This window comes from Aquarana catesbeiana, linkage group LG04 (genome assembly GCF_042186555.1).
Source record: "Aquarana catesbeiana isolate 2022-GZ linkage group LG04, ASM4218655v1, whole genome shotgun sequence".
NCBI lineage: Eukaryota > Metazoa > Chordata > Amphibia > Anura > Ranidae > Aquarana > Aquarana catesbeiana.
In genome coordinates, this window is record NC_133327.1 from 589,772,784 (window position 1) to 589,785,406 (window position 12,623).

General features: G+C 43.7%; 1 protein-coding gene across 4 annotated transcripts in view; it reads left to right on the forward strand.

The window, feature by feature from the left end:
- The window catches only part of RALGAPA2 (Ral GTPase activating protein catalytic subunit alpha 2), a 604,731-nt gene that overhangs the window by 512,930 nt on the left and 79,178 nt on the right, over nucleotides 1-12,623 (forward strand). For 3 of the 4 annotated variants that reach the window (XM_073628145.1, XM_073628148.1, XM_073628149.1), the window contains one exon: nucleotides 7,766-7,887. The exons of the other annotated variant lie outside the window; for it this stretch is intronic. In XM_073628145.1, coding sequence (XP_073484246.1) covers nucleotides 7,766-7,887 — 122 coding nt within the window. The remainder of the gene's footprint in view (nucleotides 1-7,765; nucleotides 7,888-12,623) is intronic. 4 annotated transcript variants of the gene reach the window in all.

Genomic DNA, 12,623 nt, shown 5'->3' on the forward strand with positions numbered 1-12,623 from the left:
CCCGGATTATCCACTGGCATCTGTAGATTCAAAAAAAGTCTCCTTATATTGTCCAACGTAGAGCGGGTGGGTATAAAGCCAGACTGATCACAATGGACCAACTTGCCAATCACTTGAGATAGCCTCTTAGCCAAAACACTGGCAAACAGCTTGACATCCGCATTTAATAGCGAAATTGGACGATATGAATCCAATGAGAGTTTGTCTTTTCCGGGCTTTAAAATTACTGTTATTATTGCCTCCTGCATACTATCTGGTAAGTGCCCCACTTCTTCAGCCTCCGTTATGGCCTGCAATAATGAGGGTAAAAGGGCCTCCCTATAGTAGGAGTATACCTCTGCCGGAATCCCATCTGGGCCTGGTGATTTATGGTGCTTTGTCCCTTTCAGGGCTTCTGTTAATTCAGCAAGTGTAATTGGACGGTTTAACATTTCCCTGTCCGCCTCCAGCAGCCGCGGAAGCGGACAGGTTTGTAGAAACTGTACCAAATCAGATGGAGTATAACTAGTTTTACTAGAGTACAAATCTCTGTAAAACTGCTGGAAGCTGTTTAAAATGTCTAAGCTAAGGGTCTGGCTCTCCCTGGATTGAGCCCTCACGGCCTGAATATTGGTAGAGTCTCGTTGCTCTCTAGCTATAAGGGCTAAAAGGCGGCCAGCATTTTCCCCCTCTTCAAAATAACTCTGTTGCTGAAAGTATCTTCTCTTCTCTGTTGCCGATAACCGAACCGAGTTATATACCACTTGGGCCTCCTTCCAGGACTCTTGATTGGATTTTGATGGATCTCTTATTAAAGCCTGTTCCCTTTCTTTCAATTCTTCCCATACCCTGTTCTCCCAATCCCCGGATCGAGTTTTAATTCCCGCAATTTCTTTAATGAGGCATCCCCTTAAAAATGCCTTGAGTGTATCCCATACTATTACAGCACTAGCGGAGCCCCTGTTGAATTGGAGGAACTCCTGTAATGCCTCTCTCATTCTGTCTACCTGCGGGAGCAAAGTTAACCAGTAGGGGTTCACCTTCTATAGGGGGCGCCCCAGCATTCCAGTGGTGTCTAACCGCACCCAAAATGGAGAGTGGTCTGATAGTAAGCGTGGCTCATATGCTGAGTCCTTTACCCGCTGCAAAAGTGCCTCGTTCACCAAACCCAGGTCAGTATGGGAGAAGCCATCATGTGTTGCAGAGTAGCATGAGTAGCATCTGTCCTTTTCATGTCTCTCTCTCCATACGTCCCGTAGTCCTATTTCCGTAAGCAGGGCAGCGAAAGCCGTCCTGCCAGCTGTCTGTCTCCCACTTCTAGATGCCAAGGACATTCTATCTTGGAAGTTGTCTAAGATATTATTATAGTCTCCCAATGCTAGTACCGGGACATCCGGGTGTAGGGCCATAAAGTGTGATAGACACCCAAGCGGAACTGATGAAAATGGTGGGGGTATGTATATAGATGCAATTATGCATATTAATCCATTAATTTTACATAACAAAAAAACACATTTTCCCTCCTTGTCCACCCTCTGTTCCATGCACTCAAAGGAGACATCCGAGGAGATCACTATACTAACACCTCTTGAGTATGAGGTGTGCACAGAATGGAACTGCGTCGGGTATCTCCCTGAGCGCAATAGATGAACAGAATCTGGACACAGATGCGTCTCTTGTAAACAAATTATCTGAGGTTTCATTTTATCAAAGTATCTGAACATTGCACTTCTCTTATCTCTGTTCCTCAGCCCTCTTATATTCCATGTCATTAGGAGTAAACTTTTTTTTTTTTTCCCCTTCTCCTTACTCATATATAAAATAATACCAATTCAAGTGATTATAAAACCAAAAACAACAACATAGATAAAAAGTCAAGATACAATTATCCTTCTGGGTTTTACCTATCCCCTGACCCCCCTTCGTGTACAATACATAACTGCATATCTTCCTCTTAATCCCCCCACCTTCGATGGTGAAGCATAGAAAACATTTGTGACTAAATTTATATTTGTGATATTTTCCACTGTTTGCTTGTGTTATACCTCTACCACCCACCCCTACCTTTCCTCCCTCCCCTCTTCTCCCTCTCTCCCACCCCCTACCCCTCTGCCTCACCCCCCCCATTCCCTCCCACCCCATGCCCTCCCTCCCTGCCCATCTGGGCCTACCCTAGGGGCTTTGTTCCTGATCTCCCACATACATTCACTCCCCATACTGCACCGGCATACCTTGCCCGTGCCGTCCCTTTCTATATCCCCTTTCTCCAGGAATCCCTATCCCCCCCCCCTCTGACCTTTTTAGTGCTTATTCATGTGTTTTAATTTTTGTGCTCATAGACTAAGTACTTTATTGTGTCGGCTCGATATATTCTGATAGGTGTATATCTAACCTTTACTATCTTATATTCTATTCCCACTTCACTCCCTAATTCGTGTTTTACTTATTGTGATTTATTAACTTATTTCTGTTTCTTAATATAATGCTTATTATCTCTATTTTCCCTCTCCCTTCCTTCCTCCCAGATACCCACAGAAAAAAAAAAAAAAAAAGGGGGGGGGGGAAACAAAATCTAATTAGTCTCTAATCTCTCTTCTCCTATGTTCCGTGCTGTGTTCTGATTGCTCTCCAACCATTCTTCCACGCTTCGAGGGGAATCAAAAAAGAGTGTCCCATTCCTTGTAGTTATTCTCAAACGGGCAGGATACAATAATGCATAGTCCATCTTTATTTGCTGTAATATACGTTTAATCGGCATATATGCCACTCTTAAGTTTCTGCAAATCCGGAGAAAAGTCCTGATATAATGAAATTCTTACTCCCTTGTAGAGGATCTCTCCCATTTCTCTCGCCTTCTGGAGCAAAGACACTTTATCTCTGAAGTTAAACATTTTCATGATTATGGGTCTTGAATACTCCTTACCCTGACGGGGTTTAAAGGGGACTCGATGGGCCCGCTCAATGCCAAAAAAGGGAGAAAAGGATGTAGACCCAAATGTCTCCTTGATCCATCCCTCCAGAAATTCTATAGGGTCAGATCCCTCACTCTGTTCGGGCATGCCTATTACTCTTATATTGTTTCTCCGATTTCTATTTTCTAATTCATCTATTTTAGCTGACTGATTTTTTATGTATTTCTTCATATCGGTTATATCTTGTCTCAGCGGGAGTAACACATCTTCCACAGCGCTTAATCTATCCTCTAGAGCAGTGGTTCTCAACCTGGGGGTCGGGACCCCCTTGGGGGTCAAATGATGATTTGCCAGGGGTCACCAAATCCTTGGCTGTTTCTGAAGCCTGCACCACTCCCCCAGCCTTTTTGTGGCCGCCCAGCAGGGCTGTCCCTGGAGCCTGCAGCCGCCCGCCGTCTGGAGGAGACCCTATCTTCTGATTTCCACATAGGTGTCACTGCTACAAGACACCACAAAGTTGGAGACACAGTGAGTAACACTACCTGTGATTATAGTTGCCATTAAAAGTCCCCTCTACAGTTCTCAGATCAGCAGATGAGCTTGATCAAGAGCACCTAAGTTGGCTGATCAGAACTCCCCGCCAACATTGCCACTCATCCCATTCCCCCCACCCCCCCTCCAAGGAGTAAGAGAAGGAATAGAAATAGAGAATACATGGAAAGGAGAGGAAAAGAGGGGGAGGAACAAAGAAAAAGGGAGAGAAAGAATAAGAGAAAGAACAATAAAGACGGCTAGAAAGAGGGATGGGGGGGGGACAAGAAATTAGGATAAAGAGATATAAAAGGGAAAGAAAGGAGAACAAAGAGAAAGAGTGGTATATCCTAAAATGTACCATAAGGGGTTTTAATACTGTACGAGTAGAAGGGACTCAGGGAATACTAAATGTCCATGGGTTAGGGGCGCAAATTACTTGTCTTGCCTTGGGTGCTTTTACGGTTGGGGGTCTCCACAGCTTGGGAAATTTTATCAAGGGGTCACAGCACTAGGGTGGTTGAGAACCACTGCTCTAGAGCTGTTGTTCTTCCCTCCTTTTCTTTTAATCTGCCTCCCAACACTGCAAGTTCCTCTTTTATCCAGACCAGAGATTGATTCCTTGCATGCAGTTATCGCATACAGGATGTCCCTTATTGTAGGTTCTTCCGCTCCTCCACTTTGGACTCCCTCCATGTCTACCTCAGTTATATTGGGTAGCTTTTTAATTTCTATGTCACCACTTGTACTAGCGACTTTTCCCGCCCCTTGACCTTTTGTAGGTGGCACTGCGATTGGGCTTGTTACAGCTGATATTAGCCCGCTATTTTGGTTTTTCTTAACCGCCGAGGTACCTGTTTGAGTTGATTGTTGGGATTTTATTGGTGAAAGGGAGGTCCTAGCAAAACGCTCTAACTTTGTTGCTGCCGCTGCTGCAACTGCTGCTGTGGCTTTCACTTGATTTGTTTGTTTTTTTGCAGAGCGTGTGACCTGACCTCCTACTTGCTGTGGCTGATTTTGTAATTGGCGTCGATTTGATTTATCTTCAGCAGCCCGCTGCCCAGCCATACTGTTATATCAAGGGGACAAAAAAAATGGGAGGGGAAGGAAGTGAGGAAAAAAAAAATTTTTTTCTCTCAGCTTTTCTCTTATAGGTTTAGGATATAATAGATGTTATCCCAATCTGCTGATTTTGCCTGAGAAAAGTAGCAAAAAAGTAACCCTCTACACACCTCTGATATCACAACGTCAACTTAATAATACATAGGGCGATGAGTAGACATATAAGCAATAAAGTTCCATTTACAGTTGATGGTATAGTGAACAACTTGCAATTGTCTTTCCACTGGTTCTATTTATGTTGTAAAAAAAAAAGAAGCCTCACACATCAGCTCCCTGTCCGTCTCCCACCTCGGACTGGGGCTGCTATTTTCTTTGTTTCAGGTACTGTCTCTTTAACACCAATAGATATTAAGGCACAAGTTCTATTTAACCAGGATTTCACATTGCAAGCTCAGTTTGGTTTAGTTTCTTCAATCAAGAACCGGGAACAGAAGTCATTTATAACAAATATGGTATGTGAGGGAAATAAAAAAGGAAAGTTTTCACCTATGTCTGGCGTCTTCTTAATCCTCTCCGGTTCCACGGCGTTACCTTGCTATTTTTGTTAGCCACGGATTATTTCAAAACCTGCTTCTCCTGCTGCTGAGTTCAGCCTGTTCGTTGGCTACTGATAGTCAAGGGGGACCTCTCACGCCACCCCTGTGGCTCCTACCTCCAGGCTCTCTATCCGCCGCACGCGCTGACACCGCTGCTGCTTCAGCTGTTATTGAAGCCGGTCTCCTCGTTTGGCCGCTGGCCAGTTGGAAGTGTCTCTCACACCCCCCTTCTGCCCCGTCCTCCGAGCCTGCACCGGGATCAGGTATGCTCCGTGGCTCAGCGGTTTAGCCGGATACCGCTTCTTGCTCCTAACGCCGGCTGATCGGCAATCTTCTCGGCCTGCAGCTTAGCTGGTCAGAGAGGAGGGAGAGGAGATCTCTCACACCCTCTCACTCCCGCATCCGGTCATGCCGGGCAGCTTTTCCGATAATACCAACGTTAAAGTGTCACCAAACCTCCTAATGATTGTACAGAGAATGACAGTTTTGCTTGCAACAGAGCCCTGGCTCTCCTGACTGTTGTAGCTTGGGAGATCCCATTTGAGGTAAAGACCAAGCAAGAGATAAACCCCTGGCACTTTTTTTTATAATTTTATATATGGTGATATTTTAGAACTAGCTGACATACAGTGCCTTGAAAAGGTATTCATACCCCTTAAAATTTTCCACATTTTGTCATGTTACAACCAAAAATGTAAATGTATTTTATTGGGATTTTATGTGATAGACCAACACAAAGTGGCACATAATTGTGAAGTGGAAAGAAAATATTAAATGGTTTTCAAATTTTTTTACAAATTAATATCTGGAAAGTTTGGCGTGCATTTGTATTCAGCCCCCCTGAGTCAATACTTTGTAGAACCACCTTTAACTGCAATTACAGCTACAAGTCTTTTTGGAGATGTCTCTACCAACTTTGCACATCTAGAGAGTGACATTTTTGCCCATTCTTTTTTGCAAAATAGCTCAAGCTCTGTCAGACTGGATGGAGAGTGTCTGTGAACAGCAATTTTCAAGTCTTGCTACAGATTCTCAATTGGATTTAGGTCTGGGCTTTGACTGGGCCATTGTAACACATAAATATGCTTTGATCCAAACCATTCCATTGTAGCTCTGGCTGTATGTTTAGGGTCATTGTCCTGTTGGAAGGTGAACCTCCGCCCCAGTCTCAAGTCTTTTGCAGACTCTAACAGGTTTTCTTCTAAGATTGCCTCCATCCATCTTCCCATCAACTCTGACCAGCTCCCCTGTCCCTGCTGAAGAAAAGCATCCCCACAACATGATGCTGCTACCACCATGTTTCACGGTGGGGATGGTGTGTTTAGGGTGACGTGCAGTGTTATCCTCCACACATAGCATTTTGCTTTTAGGCCAAAATGTTCCATTTTGGTCTCATCTGACCAGAGCACCTTCTTCCACATGTTTGCTGTGTCCCCCACATGGCTTCTCGCAAACTGCAAACGGGACCTCTTATGACTTTTTTTCAACAGTGGCTTTCTTCTTACCACTCTTCCATTAAGGCAACAGTTGTCCTGTGGACAGATTCTCCCACCTGAGCTGTGGACCTCTGCAGCTCCTCCAGAGTTACCATGGGCCTCTTGGCTGCTTCTCTGATTAATGCACTCCTTGCCCGGCCTGTCAGTTTAGGTGGACGGCCATAGCTTGGTAGGTTTGTCGTTGTGCCATACTCTTTCCATTTTCGGGTGATGGATTGAACAGTGCTCCGTGAGATGTTCAAAGCTTGGGATATTTTTTTATAACCTAACCCTGCTTTAAATTTAAACTTCTCCACAACTTTATCCCTGACCTGTCTGGTGTGTTCCTTGGCCTTCATGATGCTGTTTGTTCACTAAGGTTCTCAAAACAACCTCTGAGGGCAGGTGGACACACAGGTGGACTCTATTTACTAATTAGTTGACTTCTAAAGGCAATTGGCTCCACCAGATCTTAGTTAGGGGTATCAGAGTAAAGGAGGCTGAATACAAATGCTCGCCACACTTTTCAGATCTTTATTTGATGTTCTTATTGGCTGAAACACCGCATACGTTGGAGCTCTGACGTCACGCCGCTGTACGTGCCGTCCGCGGCCATCTTTGTGGTTGGAAACAATTGATACCTATGACAGACTGTAGCTTCTGACATGCCTGCCTTTATTTTATGAAATGTGAGTATTCTGGCTGTTTTAGATGAAATAAATTCACCCTGTTTTTATATGCTACACCATGAGAAGTTGCCTTCTTGTATTCTATGCATGTACCTTTGGATTTACCATGTGTTGAGACTACAAGATCCAGCCATCTACTATCCAAGTGAAGTGGTGCCGTGGTGTTATGGATGTATTATGCTTGTCGGACCACCTGTAATTCAGTGGTCCATTCTCATTGGTAAGAGGTCCGGTGTGTTTGTGTTCGGTGGAGGATATATATCTCATATTCACCTTATTGTGTCCCTGTTTACACCATGGGTGATTCCATTTTTTTTTTCACTGAACAAGGACTTTGTTTCAACACAATGAACTTTTACTTTATAATTTCATGTTTTTAGCGCTGCATGTATCCATCCTTTTGTTTTCTTTTAGAAATAGAGAAGTAGAAGCTAATTTTTACAGTAGTTTCCAAATGGTGAACACTTCTCCTTTTAATTGTTTCATTGTTGGTTTACAATTCCTTAACATGGTTGTTCCAGCTATGAAGAAAGGGCTCTGTACCTTGAAGCAATAATCCAGAACCACAGAGAAATGATGACTTTTGAAGACTTTGCTGCACAAGTGTTTTCTCCAACTCCCAGTTATTCCATGGTTGGCTTGGGTGAGTGTATCTATCACTTTTTGGTCAGTTCTTGTATATCAGGTTCATACATGCTAAAAAATGTGTTCAAAAAGAGATTTCACATACTTCTGTTTTGATTATACTAAAAATACTTTTAATAGTATGATAAAAATCACATTGTTTATTAAACAATAGTGTTTATTGAGTTTTGGATTTACAGAAAATAAGACAAAAACCAGGAACAACATTTAGCATTCGTCTATCGATACTTTGTAGTAGAGAAAAAAAAAAAAAGAGAAAAAAATTTAGGAAAGGAAGACACACGAAAATAAAAAGGGGGAAGGGGGGGAGGGGAAAGGCGAGTAAAACCAAAGGGGGAGAATAACAACTCCCAGGGTAGTACTATAACTTACAATTACATTGTTCCAGCCTGGTTCGTAGGAACTATATCTTATACAAATGGCACTGTTTTCCTCCGCCCGTCACCCCCTTGGGAACTTACTGTGACTAGGCGGAGGTTCAGTCCCTGGAATTCAATATTTTTTTGTGTGCTTCTAGCGTTTTGGTTCCTGTTATCGTCTAAACCCTCGAACCATTATAACATATGTACTACCCGGCTCGTATTATATTTTATACACCTATATGGGCTAAGTTCAAAACAAGTCATCAATCCTTTATGAAAAAAAAACAAAAAAAAAAAAAATAAAAACAGTCTTAGCAAAGAACCTGAGGAAAGAAAGAGGAAAGAGAAATAGGAAGAAGAAGAGGAAAAAAAAAAAAAAGGGGGGGGGGGGGGGGGAGTGAGGCAGTGGGAGGGGGTGAGGGGAGTGGAGGTGGCGTGGACGCGCTCCTGTACACCGCGGACGCCAGGCATCTTACGTATTAGTAAGGTACCATATCCAGGGGTCCCATATTTTGTTAAATCCATTAATCTTATCCTTCAGGATTGCTGTAAGGCGTTCATTTACCATTATCCATGACAGTTTGGATTTTAGTAAGTAAAAGGGGACTGTGGGAGACCTCCAAGACTTGGCTATTGAAATCCTGGCCGCCACAAATATAAATGTGATTAATCTGCGCATTGACTTTGATGCCCCCTCCACTGGACGCCCCAGCAGTGCATACAGAGGTGACCTAACTAGATTCACTTGTGTGAGGGAGTATATGAGATTATACGTGCGTATCCAAAATCTCCTCACTTTGGGGCACGTCCACCAAGTGTGGAACATAGTACCGTTTACATTACATCCTCTGAAGCACTGGGGGGAAGCCCCCGGAACGAAAGTTGATATCCTCTCTGGGACCATGTACCATCGCATCATTACTTTATAGTTTGCCTCTATCAAGGAGGTATTGACAAGCGATTTAGATGCATTCTGTATTATTTTGCTCCATTCTTCCATATCTAGATCGATATCCATGTCTTGCTCCCATTTATGCATATAGTACAGTTTAGGCGTAGATAATGTTAAGATATTGTAGATCTGTGATATGTGACCAGTGTGCTTATCGAAATTCCTACAGAGGCTTTCCATTGGGATGAATGTGGTGAGATCAGAGGTGCGATTCAAGGTCGCCAAGAAATGCCTTATCTGGGTAAAGCGAAAAAGTTCTGAATTAGGAAAATCATATTTCTCTTGTAATGTGGATTTCGACAAAGCACCCCTGTGGTCACAAAAATCTGCAATGCGCATTAGACCTTTATTGGTCCACCACAAAAAATTTTGGGGTTGGAGACCCGGAGTGAACAATGCATTTCCAAGTAGAGGGGCCAATGGGGCGTGTTGGGACTTAAACCCATGAGCTGTCAGCAGTCTGTCCCACAGATTCAGGGAGAACGACAAGCTCGGGCACATGATGGCCGGTCTGTCCTTCGCCTTCATCCACATTAAATGGCTAATCTCTCTGTCAGGGTACAGAGAGGATTCTATTGACATCCAAAGCGGTCTAGGCTGTTTTGTGTGGAATTTGATTAATTGGGACAATTGTGCTGCTTGAAAGTATTTAAGTAAATCGGGCATTCCCAGGCCCCCTCTCAGCTTTGGTGTGTGTAGTGTACGCCTGTTCACTCTGGGTCTCTTGTGTCCCCACACATAGTCCAACAATCTCCTCTGGAATATTTGTAGATATTTCCTTACTATTGCTATTGGGAGAGTCCTAAACAGGTATAACACCTTCGGTAAGACCGTCATTTTAATTGAGCACAGCCTTCCAAACCATGACGGAGGGTTGTTTGACCATTTTTTGAGGTCGTCTAGTATTTTCCGAAATAGTGGGGGATAGTTATGTTTGTACAGTGTGGTGAGTGTTGGAGTAAGGAAGATGCCCAAATATGACATTGTCTCCTTCTGCCATTTGAAGGGATAGGATTGTTGCAAGGCCTGTATTATGTGTGTTTGTAGAGAGACGTTAAGCGCCTGAGTTTTAGAGTGGTTCACTTTTAGTCCCGAGAATTCTGAGAAATGCCGCAACACAACCTGTAGATTGGATAGGGAGGTGACCGGGGAGGAGAGAAGTAGTAAAATGTCATCCGCGAACATTGCACATTTGTGCTCGTGGTCGCCACATCTCACTCCCAGTATATCCTGATGTTCCCGGATTTTAATGGCCAGTGGTTCCAGGGCTAAAATAAATAATAGGGGGGATAGGGGACATCCCTGTCTAGTTCCTCTAAGTATCTTTATGTTTTGGGATTTATATCCCTTGACTACTATATTTGCTGTGGGATAGCTATACATTGTTTTAAGTGTGGTAAGGAAGTGAGGTCCAAACCCATATTTTCCCAAAATAAAAAAGAGATAGTCCCAGGATAGAGAATCAAACGCTTTGTGTAGGTCTAATGAGACCAGTAGTGCTCCTCTCCGGCCCTCTCCGTGCCAACCTGAGTTTAAGGCAGAGATTATATCAATAATGCGTCTAGTTTAGTCTGGTGCTTGTCTATTCGGGACAAATCCCGTCTGGTCAGGGTGAATATATTTTGATATGAACGAATTCATGCGAGTGGTTAATATCTTGGTCAATATTTTGAGGTCGACGTTAATCAGCGATATGGGGCGATAGTTCGCGCAGTCTCCATGGTCTTTGTTCGGTTTAGGAATAACATGTATGAAGGCCTTGTTTTCATGGAGTGGTATCGGAGACCCCTTTCGTAGTGAGTTGTAAAAAGCACAGAGACGTGGAGCCAGGATTTCCGTATATTTGCGGTAATATTGGCCCGAGAATCCATCTGGACCTGGAGATTTCGATGGATTCAGGCATTTAATAGCCGCCGCTACTTCGTTCACCGTAAACTCTGACTCCATCATCTCAGTGTGGTCATTGGACAGAGTTGGGAGTGGTAAGTCCCTCAAAAATTCTTCTACTTTGTTTGCGTTAAAGTCCGTAGGGGAGTTGTAGAGTCTAGAGTAAAATGTATAGAATTCCTGAAGTATAAGTTGGGGATTTTGTGTCACTTGTCCAGTCTGTAGTATCAGTTTAGGGGGCGCTGGGTTGTAAGGCCTTGGGTTAAGTTTTCTTGCTAGTATTCTATTTGGTTTGTCCCCCATTGTGTAATAGTGGTGTTTGGCCCATCTGACATATTTTTCTGCTTTGGTAGTGAGACTCAAGTTTAACGCTGTTCTTGCTGTGTCAATGTGGTTTCTAAGATCCATATGTGGGTTGGATTTTTGTTCATGTGTTAATGTATTTAACTCTTCTTCTTGTTGTTGAATTGTTTGTGTTCTTTCTCTTTTGACCCTTGTAGCTAGCTGTATAAATTTGCCCCGTAGGGTAGCCTTGTGGGCTGCCCACACTATCTCTGGGGGGGAGGTCAAAGGGGTGTTTTCTTGGAAGTATTGTTGTATAGCTATTTCAATTTCCTTGGCAATTATTGGATCGCTCAATAGGGATTCGTTCAATCGCCAGGAGGGCAGTTTTGATTTAGACCATAGGTCTGATAGGTTCACTAGGACTGCGGAATGGTCCGACCATGCGATTGGTACTATTTTAGTCGATGATATGTATGGGAGTAAAGGAGATAGCGTGAATAGGTGGTCAATGCGGGAGTATGATTTATGCACATGTGAGTAAAACGTGTAGTCTCGTTCTGTAGGGTGGGCATCTCTCCAGAGATCTATCAGGTCATGGCTGTGGAGCAAACGTGCTAAGGTACTGCTTTGTTTGGGGGTGTGCTTCAGGAGTGTCCTTCGGGGGTCCGATTTATCTAAAATTTGATCGAGAGGTGTTGCTGTCTCCGCCTATCATCACATGACCAGCTAGGTGAGGTGTTATGACTTCCAGCATTGTATTGAAGAAGTTTATCTGTCCTACGTTGGGAGCATAGTAAGAGAGAAAGGTGACCATACTATCGTTGATCTTGCCAGCGACCATAATATAGCGGCCCTCCTTATCTCTTATCACATTGGAGGGGGCAAAGGGGACCCGCTTAGCAATGCATATGGCCACCCCTCTCTTTTTATCTGGTCCATTAGACAAAAAGACTGTCGGGTATCTAGCGTTTAGGTATCTTGGGGCTGAAGTGCGAGAAAAGTGAGTCTCCTGTAAGAACAAAACATCTGCCCTCAATTTGTGGTATTGCTGAAAGGCCTTGGTCCGTTTAGTTGGGGAATTAAGACCTTGTGTATTGTGCGTCAGTATAGTGTAGGTTGGTTGATTTCTACAGGTCATGGTGGTTCAGAAGGCTGTACTCACGTTTTAGATGTTTCAGAGGGGTTGTCCGGAGAACTCCGGGATCGAACTCTCGGGTTCGTATGTGGTGCAGGAGTGCGTCCAGGGAG